The sequence below is a fragment of the Chrysochloris asiatica genome, unplaced genomic scaffold (genome assembly GCF_000296735.1).
Source record: "Chrysochloris asiatica unplaced genomic scaffold, ChrAsi1.0 scaffold00038, whole genome shotgun sequence".
Classification (NCBI taxonomy): Eukaryota; Metazoa; Chordata; class Mammalia; order Afrosoricida; family Chrysochloridae; genus Chrysochloris; species Chrysochloris asiatica.
Window position 1 is genome coordinate 22397423 of NW_006408556.1, and position 20956 is coordinate 22418378.

The 20956-nt window shown below is 37.1% G+C and overlaps 1 protein-coding gene across 1 annotated transcript in view; it reads right to left on the bottom strand.

Annotated features, from left to right (window-relative positions):
• Nucleotides 1-19420, bottom strand: part of MUT (methylmalonyl CoA mutase) — a 34513-nt gene extending 15093 nt beyond the window's left edge. Inside the window, exons 1-7 of the mRNA XM_006860536.1 lie at nucleotides 19003-19420; nucleotides 17233-17600; nucleotides 12252-12409; nucleotides 11020-11191; nucleotides 5929-6177; nucleotides 4997-5108; nucleotides 3012-3127 (exon numbers count right to left, since the gene is read on the bottom strand). Coding sequence (XP_006860598.1) covers nucleotides 3012-3127; nucleotides 4997-5108; nucleotides 5929-6177; nucleotides 11020-11191; nucleotides 12252-12409; nucleotides 17233-17600; nucleotides 19003-19387 — 1560 coding nt within the window. The 5' untranslated portion in view covers nucleotides 19388-19420. The remainder of the gene's footprint in view (nucleotides 1-3011; nucleotides 3128-4996; nucleotides 5109-5928; nucleotides 6178-11019; nucleotides 11192-12251; nucleotides 12410-17232; nucleotides 17601-19002) is intronic.
• Nucleotides 19421-20956: the final 1536 nt, after the last annotated feature.

Genomic DNA, 20956 nt, shown 5'->3' on the forward strand with positions numbered 1-20956 from the left:
TGCAAGCTTCTTAAGTAAAGGTGACATTTGAGCATGACCTAGGAAGTACACGCTTTGGCTTTACTGAAATACTAGCCATTCTTTGATTAGTTGATTTGTTTGCATTTTATCTGAAGTATTGTGAGCAGTCCTGGCAAGCCAGTACACAAGGGGATCAGACTGTTGTAATTTATGGGGCTTTTATTGGCTGATTTTCTGGAAGTAGACTGCCAGGTCTTTCTTCTTACTCCATCTTCAACTGGAAACGCCACTGAAATCTGTCCAACATCATAGCAATATGCAAGTCTCCAATAGCAGATGGTTTGTGGTAACACTGACTGTGAACTGAACCCGGTCTCCCCATGAGAGGTGAGAATTCTATTAATGAACCACCAGGGCCTCTATCTGAGCAATCAGTTACTAAGATTCATGGAGAGGAAGTACACGGTAAATTAACTGGGGCTAAAGGTTAATGGAATTATTCTATTTGTAAAAACAGAAATCTAACAATAAAGGTAAAATTATTGTCACTGCCATTTGCAAAAGCAAAGCAAATACACATTAGTCCAATATTGAAAAAAGCCCAGAATACCAATCTTGAACAACTAACTGAACCTTTCCAACTATCACTTAGCTCACCTATAAATATGAATAAAAACAGTAACTACCTAGTGAACAAAACAGTAGGAGTTTTGATGTGAAACAGCAGGTCAATGCAAAACTCCAGGTCAATGCACTGGACTGCAAAATTGGTCTGAACAGCAAGATTGGCATTCAAGCTCACCAGTCGCTTCTCAGAAACCCTATACAGTGTCACTATGAGTTGGAACCAACTTGATGGCACTTAATAACAAGCAAAATAATACATGAAAACACTAACACTTCAAGAAAAGCACTTAGCACAGAAAGCAGTAAATAGTTAATGTTAAATAAACATTAGCTATTATTATTATTCCCAGATTATCATTTCTGAATGTCTTACTCTTGTGTAACATACGATTTAACATTAATTTTGGTAAATAACCCAAACCTACTGCTGTAGAGGTGATTCCAACTCACAGTGACCCTGTATAGGGTTTCTGAGGCTGGAAATCTTTAAGGGAGCAAAAAACCTCCCTCATCTGTTTTCCATGGTGTGGCTGATGGGTGAAAACTGCTGACAATGTGGTTAGTAGCCCAATGTTTATCCACAGTGCTTTCTGAAAGTATAGAGTTAGTTTCTAACTTGAGTTAGAATCTAAAGTACAAAAGAGGATAAATGGTGTTATAAGCATTATCAATAAAAAGGTTTTTATTAGCTGAAATAAAATGCTACTACTTGTTGTTATTGTTGTTGTTGTTGACTTAAGGTAAGCTCATGTGCAGAACAGAACTCTTCCATAGGGTTTTCAAGACTGAGCTCTTTCAGAAACACATCACAGGCCTGTCTTCTGAGATGTTTCTGGGTGAGTTTGAACTTAAAACCTTTTGGCTAGTAGTCAAGCGCTTACCCATTTATACTACCCAATGACCTACAGACAACATATGGCCATTAAAAAATAAGAGACACAGTATGATACAAGAATCATTACCTCCTGATGATATTGCAGAGGAGGAAATAATTATAAGTAACTCTGATGGAGAAAGAAAAATGCAGACGAGAGTGATGCACTGAAGCTAACTCACCAAAGTCTATTAGGCTCTTAAACAACATTTGTTGTCGTTAGGTACTGGTCAAGTCGATACTGACCCATAACGACCCTGTATAGGGTTTCCGAGGAGCAGCTGGTGAGCTTGAACCACCGACCTTGCAGTTCAAATGGCTTTGTAGTCTGGTGCATTAACCCACAGCGCCACACCAGGACTCCTTAAACAACATGTTGTTGTTGTTGTTAAGTGCTGTCGAGTCAGTTCCGACCCACACAGACCCTGAACAGGGTTTCCGAGACTATAAATCTTTACGGGGCAGAAAGTCTCATCTTTCTCCCGCAGAGCAGCTGGTAGTTTCGAACTGCTGACCTTGCAGCCCGATTCATAACCACTACGCTACCAGAGCTCCTTTTAAACAACACAGGAACTGACAAAAAAAAGTCACAACCAGAAGAACAATCTTAGGGAAACTGAACTATTAAAGATTTCAAGTTTTCTGCTTTGGAAATAGTAGCAGTTATAAAAGGGCAAGATTAGGAGACCAAGGTACACTAATGCAATAGATACACATACGTTGTAACAGTGAAAGTTATGTTTTGTCTGTTTTAGTATTTATGTATATTAGGTTATCACAGCGAGAAACTGGAAATAAACAGGAAATAGTTTCAATTTAAAAACTAAACCTCATTATGTTATAATTTAATAAAGTACTACCAGGATCCCCTGGGTGGTACAAAAGCTTGAGCGCTGGTAGTTTGAACTCATTGAGGGATGCCTCGGAAGATAAGCCAGAAGATTTGCTTCTGAAAGGTCACAACCTTGGACACTCTATGCAGCAGTTCAACTCTACACACACGGGTCACCGTGAGTTGGACTCGATTAAAGATAACTGACAGCAAGAAAAAGTAGTGCCAAATATACTTTGAGTTAAACAGACAAACAAACAGACAGAAAGCTAATACATGTATAGTAATATCAGGAATCATGATCTAGGGAAAATAAATTATAATGAGAATTATGGGTTCAAAGGCTGATTCTGAACCTTATTTTGCTTTTAATAACTGAGTTACATAACTATCTAAACTTTAGTTCTTCATCTGCAGATTATGAAAGTTATCATTGTATTGTACATTTTTATAACAACATGTAAGTTTCACAGAGGCAGATATCACAGCCAAAACCAAGAATTTTTGGTGTCAATAAACAGATTTTAGTTCCAGCTGTCCAATTATTTATCCAGGACAAATTTCTCAATCTGTCTTATCTTTGGTTTCCTTATCTTTAAAATGATGGGAAATAATACCCACCTCATGTGGTTGCTTGCCTGTATTAAATGGGACAATACAAGGGCTCTGTCAGTGCCCAGAACACAGAAAGCACTAAAAAATGATAGCTGTCAATACCTTCGTAAGTTTTTCAATCTGCTTGTTACGCACAGAACTATTATCAATTGCCAAAACTTCCACAGATTCTTCTTTTTCCAACTGGTACTTATTTACTCCAACAATTACTTCAGAACCTGTAAATTTACAAAAAGAAAATATGTCGATTCTAACAACAACTACAACATTCACAAATGACTGCCTTATAGCAATGCTCTGATTATCATGTATTTCCCACATAACATATTCTTAACTCTAGCAATTAAAGTTCAACATGGATAGCAAGTCCCAATCTGAGAAGGAATATGAGGGGAAAGGATAGGTATGTATCAGAATCTCCTTAAAGAAACTTTTAAAATTATGTTCTCAAGCTACACACTTTCCAGAGTTTCTTATAAACTCTCATGTTGTTGTTGAGTGCCATCGACTTGGTTCCAACCCATAGCGACCCTGGATAGGGTTTTCGGGGAGCTGCTGGTGAGCTTAAACCGCGCCAACCTTGCAGTTTAAACGGCTTTGCCGTCTGGCGCATTAACCCTTATAGTACAAAACAAAAATAATACAAGATGGCTTCAAAAAGTTCATGGAAAAATTCCATTACCTCTTCATTCCATTATCCATGAACTTTTTGAAGATCCCTCATAATAGTAACAGCTACCACCCAAGACTTGTTGTTGTTGTTAAGTGCTGTCAAGTAGGGTCCAACTCATAGCAACCCTATATAGGATTTCTGAGGAGCAGCTGGTGAGTTTGAACCGCTGACCTTGCAGTTCAAACCGAGTAAGACTTACAGAGAACTAAAACCAAAAGCTTTTCTAATATATTTTCTTTAATTCTTTGATGGTGGTGGTGGTTATGTGCTATGGAGTCGATTCTGACTCACAGGAACCCTGTATAGGGTTTCCAAGGCTGCAAATCTTACGGGAGCAGAGAGCCTCATCTTTCTCCCACAGAACCAATGGTAGTTTCGAACTGCTGACCTTGAGATTAGAACACTGACTCATAACCACTATTCTACCAGAGCTCCTAATTCTCTGATACCTAGTCTTTTTTATTTATTTTTTTGGGGGAGTGTATTTTATTTATTTCTATATTTAAAACATTTTCCCTTGTGTGGAATTTAGGATAAGCGCTGGACTGCTAACTGAAAGGTCAGTAGTTCAAATCCACCACCTGCTCCTTGGAAACCTTATAAAAGGTCACTATGACTCAAAATTGACTCAATGGCATTTAACAACAATAAGTTAACATGTGTCTTAACATGATCTTTCTTGCTTATTACTACTAGCTTATTACTCTATCTGGAGTCCTAGTATGGTGCTGTAGGATAAAGCAGTGGACTTCTAGGTTGGTTTGAATTACAAGGTCCGTAATTTAAACTCACCAGCCACTCCTTGGAAACCCTATACACTGTTGCTATGAGCCAGAGCTGACTCAACAGCACTTAACATCAATAATTACGCTAATGAAACCTGCTAGCCTGACCCCAAGTTGAAACCTGATTTCCTTCATAGCATTTATAATCCATATAATTTTATTGGTTTACTTTTTTATTTTCTATCCCCCTTACTAGAATGTATGATGTATGGATGTAGAGAACATGTCTGTCCTGCTCACAACTGTATGCCAAGGCCTAGCGCTGTGCCACAAACAGAGTAGGCTAAAAACATGGATGGACAGATTAAATAAACGAGTAACAACTCCAATGCAGAGCACAGTGAACATCAAGACTGCCACCTTCAAAATGTTGGTGATACCCACACAGATACGTTTGTATAATGAGCAGATAGACACACAAACTTTGTACAGATGCTTGTCTGTATATAGTTATGCATACAAAAATATAAACACATGTTATTTCTATAACAATGAGAATGATTTTTACCCATGATTGAGTTTCCATTATTTTTGTATTGTTAACAATATATGCCAGCTACAAACAGAAATGGATTTTTTTTTTTTTTAAATAGTGGATTTCACATGTAAACATCCCCATTTTGTCTTACCAGCATCTATTCTAGCTTGCCTTCGGGCGGCACATTCTTCAATTTTTAATTTCGGTATTCCCTCAGCTACAGCTTTGGCCATTCCACCCATTTCTTCAATTTCATTAATGAGCTAATCACAAAAATAGATTAATAAAACTAGAAGGCAACATGAAAAAATTTTAATAAACTATACACATTTATTATGAGTACTACATAATTACTGGTATTGATTAAATGATACACTATGTTATTAAGAAAAAATGTTTCTTAAAAAAATACATCGAGAGCATCGATTAGGAAATGTATGTTTGAAGCAGTTTGAAAAGACAACAGAAAAACTAGTTAAGATATTCTGGAAAACACAAAACCTCTCACTCAATTTTGGGAGCAAGTTTAAGATAACATCAATTTTGTAATCCCTATTTCAATTTTATAGTTACAGAAAATGCAGTTTGATTTAAGCAGTGGAGTAGTGATGTAGCTCCATTTTTAATAAAATCAGGAAACATCTAAACCTTCCATCAGTCTCATACATAAAGAAAGAAAATGGACGGTAGAATGCTACATGGAAGAAAACAAAAGGTAGCAGAAAGAAACAATGGCAAACTTGAAATAATTTACATCACACTATGAAGGTGAGATGTATACAACTGATGGACTTAGAATAGTTTGATATTAAAATATACAGAAAAAAACAAACCAAAAAAGGTATACTCCTCTGTGGTTATCTCCAGGAAGCAGAATAAAAGCAAGTGGGAGTCAAAGGATGCTTTTATTTTTGTTATAATACTAGTTGCCTTTTTAAATAAAATACTTTAATACAAATAAAAATATATGACTAAGTTTTAGTATAGAATAATGCAAAACCAGATCTAAAATCTCCTTTTCCTTTCAAGCATTTTATATTCCCATATATTTTGAAAGCAAAGTTTTAAGCAGGAGAAACTGACCTTCAAGGCAGCATCATAAACATCGTTTGTGAGAGACTCCATCATATATGAACCTCCCCATGGATCAGCCACTTTAGGAATCCCAGATTCTTCTTGAATGATGATTTGGGTGTTCCGAGCGATTCGGGCACTTTTCACAGTTGGCAAACCCAAGGCTTCATCAAAAGAATTTGTGTGCAAAGATTGAGTCCCTCCAAACACTGCTGCCATTGCTTCTATTGCAGTACGAATAATGTTATTGTAAGGATCCTAGAACATTCAGTAAACCACCAAAACTAAAATGAGGAAACAGTCCATATGTAGTTCAATTTAAAAGACAGTATGATTAAGCAGTGATTTTTGCATACATTCTATGTGAATATCCACATGAAGCTTATCAAACTGATACATATTAATGAACAAATCAGAGTTAGAAGAGGCCAAGCAGCTAGTCTGTGCTTCAGCACTAAAATACTGTTTTTTTGTTTATTGGTATCTCAAATGTTGGTTCTGCTCTAAATAATGTCTTAAAGAGAATATTATGCTCTAAATAATGTTTTAAAGAGAACATTATAAATGAATACTTTCTCTACTTAAGATTTTGAGATTGTTCATCTCAAAATGTATTATCTACAATTTTATATTCCTTGAAGTATCTATCACATTGTCGTTGTCAAGTGCCATTGAATTAGTGCTGACTCATAGCAGCCCCCTATAGGGCTTCTGAGGAGCGGCTGATAAGTTTGAACCATCAACCTTGCATTTCAAAATGATCTTGCAGTCCAGAATTATTCCACAGTGCCGTACCAGGACTCCCATCTACCACATGGATATGCACAAAAGAAGCACTCAAGAAAAGATTAATAAAATAGAAAAACAATGATTAATGAGATAGAAAATCTGAGTTCCAATCCATTTTATTACCATTTACGATTTGGGTAAGTTGTTTGACTTCTTGAAATTCTGTTTCCTTAGTTGTAAACAAGGAGATAAGAAAAAAAAAAAGGTCGTTCAAACCCTGAAAATCTGTATTTTTCCTTTATAACGACCTGAGGTTCTATTTCATACTGGGTATGTAATTAATTGTTCACTTTTAAATGCATACAATTAATGTTACTTTTAAATTATATAAGTTTTATAATGTGTTAAAACATATTAATACGTAAAGAAAATATATGTGAGACTCATCACCACCTAGTATATTTAATGGAATAAATTTAATTTAAATAAATTACCTATGTGATCATAGCTTTTAAATGATCTATTTTCATGCTTAAACACCTCACTATATTTTATATATATATGTATAAATACAGGGTTGCTATGAGTCGGAACCGACTCCATGGCATATAACAACATAAATAAATAAATAAAATGACATCCTAGTGTGGTGCTATAGGATAGCACTAGACTGTTAATGCAAGGTGGATGATTCAAACCCATTAGTAATTCCTCGAAAACCCTATACAGGGTCACTGTGAGTTAAAACTGACTCTATGGTACATTAACAACATATATATAACATAGCTATGTGCTTTATATGCAGATATATTGTTGTTGTTAAGTACCGTGGAATCAGTTCCAACTCAGTGACCCTGCACAGGGTTTCCGAGGTTGTAAATCTTTACAGGAGCAGAAAGCCTCATCTTTCTCCTGCAGAATGGCTGGTAGTTTCAAACTGCTGTCCTTGAGGTTAGCAGTCCAATTCGTAACCACTACGCTACCAGAGCTCCTTTAGGTATAAGTATATATATATATATTTATGTAATTTATATGTTGTTGTTAGGTACCGTTGGTTCAGTTTGGACTTATAGAAACCCTGCATAGGGTTTTTGAGGAGCAGCTAGTAGATTCAAATCATCTAAGTTGAAATCAACTGAATGACACTTAACAAGCACATAAATAACCCACAAAGATTTAAAGCTTCAGAAAACCTACACAGAGTTCTATGAGGCAGAACTGATGAGATAACATTTAACAACATGAATATATACATATATATAATATAACTATGTATTTTATGTATGTTGTTGATAAGTACCATCGAGTCGCCTTTGACTCATAGTGACCTTGTATAAGGTTTCCAAGGCTATAAATCTTTATGGGAGCAGAAAGTCTCATCTTTTTCCCCAAGGAGTATCCTTGTGGTTTGCAGTCCAGTGCTTATCCTAAAGAACCAGTCACCACACTCCCTATTTATACATATACCTTTCTTCTGCCTCGTTCCACTCATAGCAACCCTATATGAAGTTTCTAAGGCTTTTCAAATCTTTGTGGGAGCAGACAGAAATCTTCATCTTTCTCCCACAAAGTAGCTGCTGGTAGGTTCAAACCATGGACCTTGGGGTTCATAGTCCAGTGTTATCATTAGGAGCCACAAAACTCAAATTATTTAGGGTTAATATTAATTAGGAGTTCTGGTGTGGCACTGTGGGTTAATGCATCAGACTTCAAAGCCGTCTGAACTGCAAGGTCGGCAGTTCAAGCTCATCAGCTGCTCCTTGGAAACCCTATTAGTGTCGCTATGGGTCGGAACAGACTTGACGGCACTTAACAACAAATATTAATTAAACTATGGTTTGTACTTCTTCCTTATTACCACATACTTTTTAGGTTTTTAATTGGAAGTTTCATGTTAAGAATTCTAACTTCAAATTATTTTGGGTGATAGTAATTAAACTATGATTTTTACTTCTTCATTACAACATATATTTTGTTTTTTAAAACAAAGTCAAAATTTAAGTTATATTTTATACTGTTAACCACTAGAGGGAGCTTGTTTCAACTATGAACATAAGTGAATGCATAAAGGAGCCAACTTAAGTATACTCATAGAAAAGAAACACTCATTGTTGCACATTAAAATCTACTTATTCTAGGATTTCTATTTATAACTTAAAAGTAAAACCCAGTCTGAATCTATGATAATGCCCAGAGTGGCATTCCAGTGTTAATTTGTTATAATTAAATCAATTTGTATTTATTTAAATCAATATTTGTATTTATTTAAATCAATAAACTTATGTCATGGTTGTTATAAGTGCCATAAAGTTAGTCTGATTCGTACTGACCCTGTATAGGGTTTCCAAGGGGCATTGATGACTTTGTAGTTTGAAGTCCAGTGCTGATCCTAAAGCACCATACCAGGAGTCCAATTTGTATAGTAAGATTATGTTATTGTTGTCATAAGTGCCCTCAAGTTGGTTCTGACCCATAGCAAGCCTGTATAGGGTTTCTGAGGAGTGGCTGGTGCATCTGAACCACAGACTTTGTGGTTCAAACTGACCTTTCAGTCAAGTGCTTATCCTACAATGCCATATAGTTATGGTAAATTTTCAAAGTACTTATATTCTAAGTACTCAGTCCATTAATTATTTAAAAGACCACATAGAATACTCTATGGAATACTAACACAAATATCAAAATAGTATATTACAACCTAAAACACATCCATGTGACCTTCGGCAAGCAAATAATTATTCTGAACTAGGTCTTGTTTAGATAATGAGGGCATTAATTCACACACTGATTAAATATAAACTAGTTGTGAAATTCATAATGTCAGTGATTATTAATACAAGGGGCTTCCAAAAGTTCATGAAAAAAGATGAAATGATAATGGACTTTTTCCACGAACTTTCTGAACCCCTCTTGAAAAGACATATTAAGACAGATCCTTTTCTCATGAATCACTTTAAAAGTTTTATTAATTTTAGCTAATTTTGTCTATAATTGAAAAGAAATATTTCAAAACTAAACATAATATTTGTTGTAACATATGCAGCCTGGGTTTCTGGATACATACATTACATTTATTTGTCAAAGAGATATTACACAGTATTCATTTATCTCTCTTCCTTCCCAACAGAGCCTGTTTTGTTTGGCATGGCAATATTCCCAGCCCAAAGTAGAGAACTCACTTTCCGACTCTCCACTGTAGCTATGGAATAGAAACTCTGAATGAAATAGAAACTCTGAATAACTTTTTACTTCCTGCTTTGAATAGGAAGCTGCTGGCTGGAGCCATGACACTCATCATGCAGTCACTGAGAAAGGCAGAGCAGGGGTATCAACAGCAACACCAAAGCCAGAACCAACTTAACTCCAAATATCTAAAGAAAATGTGATAATCAGCTCTTATTTGTTAAACCTACTTTGTGTCAGGATTCCCCTTACTCAAAATCAAACACATATAGATACTATCTAAAAAAATCTATTAACACAACAAAGGGATGCACATTGGCTCCATACAATATGCCCTAGACTGTGAACCCTCCAGCTGCTCCATAGAAGAAAGATGAGGCTTTCTGCTCCTGCAAAGATATATAGCTTCAGAACCTATACAGGATCACTGAGTTGGAATCAACTCTATAGCACTTAACAATAATAATAACAAACACAATAAAATAAGAGGCAAAGTTGGTTCTGTGGCAGAATTCTTATCTTCCATGCAGGAGACCTGAGTTCAATTCTAAGTCAATGCACCTCAAGTACAGCTATTGCTCGTGTCAGTGGAAGTTTGTATGTTGCTGAACAGGTTTCAGCAGAGCTTTCAGACTAACATAGACTAGCAAAAGGCTGGTGGTCTAATTCTAAAAATCAGCCAATGGAAACCCTATGGATCATAAAAGCCCAATTCCATTGTGCATGGGGTTGCCAGAGTAGGAGTCAACTTAAAGGCAGTTTAATAACAGCACAGTATAAGCTTATGAAATGTCAACTAAAGAAAAATGATTTTATTTGTTTACTTGATGCAATTTAAAAAAAAAAAATGTTTACAGATGAAAACTATGTAGCAAAATAAAGCAACATTTTACATGAAAAAAATACAAAATTATGCATGAAAAATGACACTTATATTTAGAGAAAAAATTAGAGATCAGAAAAAAGTAAAATGATTGATATGACAGTAATTGGGTTCTAGAAATCATTTTCTTTGTACATGTTGACACCAGTAAAATCTGCTTAAATTTAAAAAGTTTAAATTTACATTTCAATGAAGAGTACTATGATTTTCAAATATTAGTAAATAGGTTCTTAAATTTATTTTTGACTGTGCAAGCAGCTTACAAGATATGACTATTAAATGCTATACTTTTCCGTTAAACACACCTGCTCAGTAAGGGACCATCCTGATGTCTGGCAATGTGCTCTTAGAAGAAGAGATTTTGAGTTTTTAGGCTGAAACATTTTCTCTATTAAATGAGCCCAGAGTCTTCTCCCAGCTCTCATTTTTGCTATCTCCATATAAAAGTTCATGCCAATTCCCCAGAAGAAAGACAACCTGAAATAGTTATGTAAAACCAGAATGATTTTTTTGAAAATACAAAATCAGAAATTAACCTAGCTATATCACACTATAAAAATCAAAGTACAGATTTTAATTTCAAACAACTTAATATGAATTAAAATCAGCACATAGGAACTTAAATAACTTTAAATCTAACATATGAAGGTACAGTTTTATGCATGCAGGAGACATAGTTATAGCTAGTTGTTTCAAACTGCTTGTCTTTAGGAAAGAAGCTCCTTTTCTATCCATAATGAAAGAGTTCAGTTATTTAAAAAATATCCAACACAACATCTTTAACTATATCCGGTGGTGCTGTGGGCTAGGTGTGGGGCTGTAACCCAAAGGTCGGTGATTAACTCTCCAAGCTGTTCTAAGGCCGGAAGATTTACAGTCTCACACACCCTACAGAGTGCCACTATGAGTTGGAATCAACTTGATGAGCAGTAAGTTTGGGGTTCTTTTTTGGTTAATATGTAAGGCAGAAGCCACCCATAAAGGGAATGGTGGTGGTGGTGGTTTTGTGCTATGGAATCGATTCTGACTCACAGAAACCTTGTACAGGCTTTCCGAGGTTGTGAGTCTTTATGGGAACAAAAAGCCTCATCTTTTCCCATGGAACTGCTGGTAGTTTTGAAGTGCTGACCTTGAGGTTAACAGACCAATTCGTAAAACCACTATGATACCAGCTCCCATAAAGGAAATAAACCCCACTAATTTACTTTGGAAAGCAAGAAATACTTCTAAAGAACACCAGCATAAATATTAATCCAATTTATTTCTGGCCCTGCTGCTCCTTTTAATCCTTCATCCTGGACCTGGTTTACACATTTAGATAATTTGCCTGCCGCAAGGTCGGCAGTTCAAGCTCACCGGCTGCTCCTTGGAAACCCAATACAGGGTCGTTATGGGTCGGAATCAACTTGATGGCACTTAACAACAACAACATAAACACATTAAGTTTACTGTTACTTTTAAGCAAATTAATAAAAATATCAATAGATATAATCAGTCCATATAATGCTGAGATAATATCTGACATCAATTTACTTACCTCGGTGCGAATTCATCAATTGTCAGGCCAGCTTGGAGACCCGTTCTGCAGTACTCCAATCCATCTGCAATAGTATAGGCCAGTTCCAGAATGGCATCAGCCCCTGCTTCCTGCATATGGTAGCCACTAATTGAAATGGAATTGAATTTTGGCATGTGCTAATTAAAAAGATAAAGAAAAGAATAAAGCAATAAATGAGTTATGTTGAAAGGTCTATTAAATGCATTTTCCAAAATCAAACACTTTAAATGTTCAACTCATATACACTAAGTATTACTTTGCCATGCTCATTAAAATATTTAATAATTACTTTGCTACATTTAATTCACCCTCTACTATCAGGATTCTGCAGGAGAAAGCTGAAGCCTTCTATTCCTGCAAACATTTACAGCCTTGGATTTACAGGGTCACTGAGTCAGAACCAACTAAATAGCACTTAATAACAACAACATCAGGACTCTACCTGACCCAGTTTTCTAATGGAAAAGAATGTGTACTAACTAACCATGCTTTAAGGCCAAAGTTTAAACTTTGAAATTATCTGGCTGAGGTTAAGAATGTAAACTTTTGCCTTGAGAAACAAATGCCAACATCTGTGATTCCAAATCAATGATTCTGACCACCATACCATGAGCTCATTAATCTGGGGGTAAATCTGCTGAAGATTTACCTATTGACTAGTTGTTAATTTTCTTACTTGAATGAAGGTAAGATACATTAATAAGTACAAAGTGGAGAAAAATGGTTAAAACTGAGATAAAAGGGGGAAAACATACATGGCTTAAAAATCAAAGTATGAAATTTTATTTGCTTTAGTATTTGATGCTAAGCATATCCCAGACAAACTCTTTCTACCACACTCACAAAGAAAAGAGAATTTCCATTATTCTAAAATGTCACATTAAGTAGGGCACATATCGTAACATCCTACAGACACAGAAAGTATTAACCTTCGCAAGAGTTAGCCAAACAGAAAAGAATAAAAATGACATCGGAGGAACTCAATGTAGTGATTACGAACATGGACCCTGGAGGTAGAGCGGCTGGACTCAAATTCTGGCTGTGTTACTAAACTAGTTATATACCTGTAGGTCATTTACTCAGTTTTGCTATTTCATGGTTTCCTAAACCAGAAAGACAAGAGTGGCACCTTCATCATGTGGTGGTATTTGGATTAAATGAGATTCATCTAAACCACTTAGCATAATGCCTGTACCCAGTAAGTACTAAAAAATATGTTAGTTTAACTGTACAGTATAGATTATCTGTGTATTAAATTTTAAATATTCTCTTTATGTGTACGAATAAGCTCTTAGAAAGTGTTCTATCACAAAACAATAAGGGGACTAAATCACATGGAATTTGGTGACAACTGGAGTATGTTTGGAATTAAAAATAAGAAGTAAAGAAACAGTTGCTTCTACACTCATAGAGGAATTTACTAACACAAACGTTTACAATTTATAAAGTACTTCTACAGAGTAGTATTTGATCTGTATCTGGAATTGGCATTTTCATCACTTACAGATGCCCTGGTGATGCAGGGGTTAAAGTGCTCAGCTGTGAACCAAAGAGCCAGTGGTTTGACCCTCCAGTCACTCCATGGGAGAAAGATGTGACAATCAGCTTTCGTGAAGATTTATAGCCTGGGAAACTATAGGCCAGTTCTGTTCTAGCCTACAGTCTCTGTTAAGTAAGAACTGATATGGAAGTAGCATAATTTTGTAGATATGAAAAAGCAATTTTGAAACTCTGGATGATATTAAGATCTTTCATTAGGTGAAACATCCCAAGTCCACAAACGCCCAGACTGCCACTCTCTACCCCAACAACCATTCCCTACTCACTCCTGTAACACCTACACCATAAATTCAGGACGGCAATGTGCAATAGGACATCTCTACTCTTCTCCTATGAGTCCTAGTGTGGTGCTACAGGATAAGCACTGGACTACTAACTGAAAGGCTGGCAGTTCATACCGACCAGCTACGTCTTGGAAACTATCTAAGGCCGCTATGAGTCTAAATAGACTCAACAGCACTTAACAACAACAGCTCTTCTCCTACTACTGTTTGTTCACTGAAATATAAGCGGATATTTTGTGTTTCTTCTGGAAATTCACCTTAAATCAGAAAAGCTGGACTGGTCATACACACACACATACAAACACCACCTACATCCTTCCTTAATTATGAAGTGACACATGAACCACAGTGAAGAAGCAAGACAAAAGAACTCTTGCCCCCCAATGGCTGTGAGATACCATACAAGCAAACTCTTGTCTACCTTCTGACTTCTTTTATATGAAAGAGAAATGACTCCATTTTGTTTGTTGTTGTTAACTGCCTCGAGTTGATTACAAATATTTTGCGTATGTTGAAGATGTTATGACTTTGGATTATTTAGTAATGGCATGTTAACATGGTTGTTGTTGTCGTTGTTCAGTACTGTCAAGTTGGTTCCAACTCATAGTGACCCTGTATAGGGTTTCCAAGAAGCAGCTGGTGGGTTTGAACCACCTATCTTGTGGTCAGCAGTCCAGTGCTTAATCCTACAGCACACATCAGAATCCCCCTATTTAGTTTACGCTACTCCTATTTGTTTTTGTTTGTTTCCACTTGTTGTTGTTGTTGTTGTTAAGTGTCATCGAGTCGGTTCCGACCCATAGCGACCCTGTACAGGGTTTCCGAGGGTGTAAATCCTTACGGGAGTAGAAAGCCTCATCTTTCTCCCGCGGAGCGGCTGGTAGTTTCGAACCGCTGACCTTAAGGTTCGCAGCCCAATTCGTAACCACTACGCTTAGATGCTGCAAAATTATCTTGTTTATATGGCTTAAAATACTAAAAGGTGATAGAAATACTAATGGTCTGTTAAGAAATTTCAGACCTACTAATCAAAAAAAAGATTGTGTTCTGGTGTGGCGCGGTGGGCTAATGCATCAGATTGCAAAGTCGTCTGAACTGCAAGGTCAGTGGTTCAAGCTCACCAGTTGCTCCTTGGAAACCCTATACTGGGTTGCTATGGGTCAGAATTGACTTGATGGCAATTCACAACAATAACCACAACCAAAAGATGGGTGGTTCAAACCCACTAGCCATTCTCAGGAAACCTTATACAGGGTGAGTATGAGTTGGAACTGACTTGATGGCATTTAACTAAAGAGATAACAATTCATTTGGGGAGATGGAGAAAATCTATGAAAATAGCTAACATCATTGCAAAGTACAAATGATAAATATCAAATGAGGAATACAGGCAATACTTTAGATAATTCTGACAGCAGTAAGAGGTTGAAAGAGATTAACAAAAAGCAACAATGGTCTGATGGAGGAGGAGAGATCGGCCATGTACCATGAAATAATGGTTTAATGTTAAACTAGGTAAAGAGAAGCAGAGCACCATGAGCAACAAGTGTGAATGACGGCAGAATACACATAAATTGCTCAGATGAAAAGGAGGAGGATCTATGTTTCTGCACAGAGGGACTCGAGTCCTAGTGTGTTGCTTTGGGGTAAGTACTGGACAGCTAACGGCGAGATCAACAGTTTAAACCCACCAGCCACTCCTTAGCGACCCTGTACAGGGTTGCTATGAGTTGAAGCCAACTTGACAGCCTTAACAACAGCAACACAGAGGGACTACTACTATAGGAACACTCTTAGCTTATTTCCTAACCACTCAGACTGGGGAAGATGAACCTGACATAGGGATCCCGTGTGGGTAAGTACTAACCAATATCCTTTACTCTAGCTTTCAGCAGAAATGAGGCTGATCTTTTGACCTCCATCAAGCTGACACCAGTATCTACCTCAGAACTGAATCTGAATTCTCGATGGAAATAAATACCAAAACCAAATCCACAGGTTTCTGACTCTTAACAACTGACAGAATAGAGTAAACTGCGTCATAGGGTTTCTAAGACTGTAACGCTTTACAGCTTCAGGACTAGGGTGTGCCTGACCCAGGCCATGGTGTTTTCAGTAGCATAATATGGATGTGAAAGCTGGACAGTGAATAAGGAAGATCATAGAAGAATTGATGCCTTTGAGTTATGGTGTTGGAGGAGAATACTAAAAGTGCCATGGACTGCCAAAAGAACCAATAGATCTGTTTTGGAAGAAGTGCAGCCAGAGTGCTCCTTGGAGGCCAGGATGGCTAAGCTTCATCTCTCACACTTTGGACATATTGTCTGGAGGAAACAGTCACTGGAGAAGGATATCATGCTGGGTAAGATGGAGGGTCAGAGAAAAAGAGGAAGACCCCTAACGAGATGGATTGGCCAGGTGGCATCATCGATGGACTCAAGTGTGGCAGTGGTAGTGAGGTTGGCCCAGGATCGGACATTATTTAGTTCTGCTGTGCATGGGTTCGCTATGAGTCGGTTCCGACTCGATGGCACCTGACAACAACAACAACGCTTTACAGGAGCAGATGGCCTCATCTTACTCCTGCAGAGCAGCTGGTGGTTTAAACCATCAACCTTGTAGTTAGCAACCTAATGCTTAACTCATGTGCCACCAGGGCTCCTAGACAGAAATAAAGAAGTATAAATTGTGAACCCTCCCCCAGAGAATATACATTTAAATACAGAGAAAAATAAAGTTTATTGTCTCTTGCCTAGATTCCAATATGTAATGAGAGTACATAAAATTGTTGTTGCTGTTAAGAGCCGTCAACACGGTTCTGACTCATAACCACCCTCTATAGGGTTTCCAAGAAGTGACTGGTGAATTTGAATTGCTGACCTTGTGGTTCAAAGCAACCGTGCAGTTCAACACTTTATCCCACTGCACCACACCAGGAACATAAAATTAGTACCTCAAAATTTAAAATCCAACAACAAAAAAGGAAAAAAACACATATTTTCTATAAGCACTATTATTTAGATTCAGTTACCAACTTCAAATTGTGTTATGAAAGTCTATAAAATTTACTACATTCAAATAACTATAATAGAACTTATCATAAACACAAAGGATACCTTTGCTGTATACTGGAAGATATCAGCAATAATTTTCATAGATGGTTCTGGAGGAAAAATATAAGTATTTCTGACCATGAACTCTTTCAGTATGTCATTTTGGATTGTACCAGTAAGTTTCTCTTTAGGTACACCTTGCTCTTCTCCAGTTACTATAAAAGTTGCAAGAACTGGAATAACTGCTCCATTCATAGTCATAGAAACAGACATTTTTTCTAAAGGAATTCCATCAAAAAGAATTTTGGTATCTTCTACAGTGTCAATAGCAACTCCGGCCATTCCAACATCACCACGAACTCGGGGATTGTCTGAATCATAGCCTCGATGAGTTGCCAGATCAAAGGCAACTGATAATCCCTGTTGACCAGCTAAACACATAAAGAAAAACAGAACAGGATTGAAGAATGGAAACAAAATACAGTGCTAAAAGTATTAATTCCTATCATCATAGTAAATTTTTATAACATATTTTCATACTCATGCATTAGTTAAAAATATTAAACTAAAGATGCCTTATTTTCTAAGACATGTGCATAAATACAAAAATTGAGTTCCAAACCATACTATAAAAAAGGGAGCAATAAAACACCTCACTATCTTGTGCAGTTTAACAGTTTACGATAGAGTTATTTCTAAAATTCACAGAGCAGGCTGTAATACAAAACCCAAACCAAATCCACTGACATGGAGTTGATTCTGATTCATAGCTACCCTGCACAGGGTTTCTGAGGCTGTATATCTTCATGGGAACACAAAGCCTCATCTTTCTCCTGCACTGCTGTGGTTAAGTACTGTCGAGTCAATTCTGACTCATAGTGACCCTGTACATGGTTTCCAAGGATTGACTAATATGTTTGAACCACCAACCTTGCAATTAGCAGTTCAGTGCTTATCCTACAGCACCACACCAGGACTCTGCTGTTTATATATAGGAAACATTAATTACGAAGGCCATACAAGATTTTTTAAACACAAAAATATAAAACTCAAGTCAGTTCTGACTCACAGCAACAGAACTACTCCATACGGTTTCCAAGGCTGAGATCTTTACAGAAGCTGCCTGTCACAACTTTCTCCCAATTAACATACTGCTGTTGTTGTTAAGTGCCTTCAAGTCGGTTCCAACTCACATCAATCTTGCTTAGGGTTTCCAAGAAGCAGCTGGTGGGTTTGAACTGCTTATCCTGTGGTTTGCTGTCCACTGCTGATACTACAATACCACACCAGGAATCCCAGTACATAATTATCAATACATTAAATACACTATGCAAAGTTCGATGACCTCTGTTAGTATTCAAAATACGATTTCATGATTGATCAGAAAGAACAGAAGTTAACATAATTTTCTGAAAATACCACATTGCACTGAATAAATTTACACTACTTTATCAGTTATTACTTACTTCGTACAGCACTTCAACCATTTTTCCTTCCATTTCCTATCCTGACAATTTTAATTAAGAGTTTTTCAAAGGCAAAACCAATTTTTCTTTTTCTTCACCTCACTTAATTTTATACAATATGCACATAATTGTTGATTACTTTCAAAAACTTATTTGGGCTCACCCATCTTTTTGAACATAGAAGCTGCAAAACTCTACTTTCTTCAGAGTATACTTTTAACTGATATATTTTAACAATAATATTTAACTATCATAACATAAAGCAAATATTATAGTCATAGGAATTAACCAACCTCCCCTAAGAAAAATCCAAGAGTAGACGGTGTATGTTTGACAATAAGTATTATGTCTCATATTAAAATCTCACCTTTAATATTATCCTTGTAGAACTTATTGCTTTCTTCCACAGTACTAAAACCAGCATACTGGCGGATGGTCCAGGGCCTAAAAGTATACATGGTGGGGTATGGTCCACGTGTGAATGGCTTCATTCCTGGAAGCTCCTCAGGGATGTCCTTAGTATCCCTGCTGGAATACAAGGGTTTGATGGATATCCCTTCTGGGGTGTGCCACATTAGGTCTTCTGGGTTTTTGCCTTTTAGTTGCTTTTTAGCCAGAGCAGCCCATTCTGGGTGGAGGGGCTGTTGCTGATGCAGAAGTCGCTGCCATATGAGCCTGGGGCCTGGTAATTCTTTTAACTGCTTTAAGTGATGGGGCGAAAGCAAAACAAGTTGAGTCTTAGCCCTCAACATGATGGAGCATGGACACGACCCAACAGGAACAAGAAGTGATCTAGAAAAAGAAACATAGTGTACACTTAAAGGAAGGAAGAAAAATGAAGTCTACTGGTTAGAAGGGGAAAGAGAAAAAGAGAACATGTGAGTCTGAGTTCTTTTTTTCTCTTTTTCTGTCTCCTGCATGTAATATTTTACAAACCTGGCCCTTCCTCTCCATATCTGCTATCATTATTCTAGTTTCAGACTTGGTCAGAGCCTCTTAGCTGATCTTACTCATCATGCTCTTAGACTCCTCAAATCCATTCCTCCACACCTAAATCTGTTCATGTCACATGGTTCTCGTCTCAAAAATGTTTCAAAGGCTTTGCAATATGTAGAGGATATAGCATTGTGGTGGTTGTTAAGTGCTATTGAGTTGGTTCTGACTCACAGTGGCCCTATATAGGGTTTCCAAGGAGCAACTAGTGGATTTGATCTGCAACCTTGTGGCTCACAGTCCAGGGCTGATCCTACAGCGCCACAGTGGGAATCCAATTATATTATTATTATTATTATTACAGAGCTTTTTATTGAGTACCTACTTTATATCAGGCACCATACTGGGTGCTGAACGAACAGCAAACATCAAAACATAGGCATTTAAGGCATCCGTGTCCTGGCATCAGCTTCTCTCTCAGACTCATCTCATCTGTCCACTACAAATCTTCTGTTCTAGAAACACTAAATTACCTTTATTGCTGTTGTTGTTAAGTGCTATTGAGTCGATTGCGACTCAAAGCAACCCTGTAAAGGATTTCCAAGGAGTGGCTGGTGAGTTTGAACCATTAACCTTGAAGTTCAAACTGACCATGTGGTCCAATGGATTATCCTGCAGCACTACACCAAGGAATTAACTACAATGTTGTTGCTAAGCTCTGTTGAATTGGTTCCAACCCACAGCGGCCCCACGTAGGGTTTCCAAGGAACAACTGTTGAGCTTGAACCACTGACCCTGTGGTTCAAACCAACCTTGCAGTCCAGTGCATTAACCCGCAGCACCACACAAATGTCAGCTCTGTGAATTTACTCTTAAGAGTCCTGGTGTGGCACTACTGGATAAGCACAGGACTGCTAAACACAAAGCCGGTAGTTTAAACCCATCAGATGCTCCTAGGAAACTATATACAGGGCTGCTATGAGTCAGAATAGACTTGATGGCACTTAATAACAACAAATTATGTTTGCTTAAAATGTTATTTGGCTAATCCAGCTCAGGTATCTTCTCTAATATGAAGGACTGTGCGCCAGGAACCACTAAAGGGCTTCACAACTTCAATCTTCAATACATCCTGAAAAGGCAGATAGTATTACTATCATTCCCATTTTACAAATGAGGAAGAGACATCCAGAATTTAAGCTTAGGCAGCCTGATTCTAAAACCTGTAAAGCTAACTAAAATTTTGATAGTCTCTCCCTGAACCAGCCTGGGGAAATGGCCTCTTCGGAATCCTCCACAGTACTGTTTCTCTGTTTGTACTTATCATTTCCTACACTATAATATACTACAACAACCTGTTTGCTTTAATTTTTTATGATATATTTTCA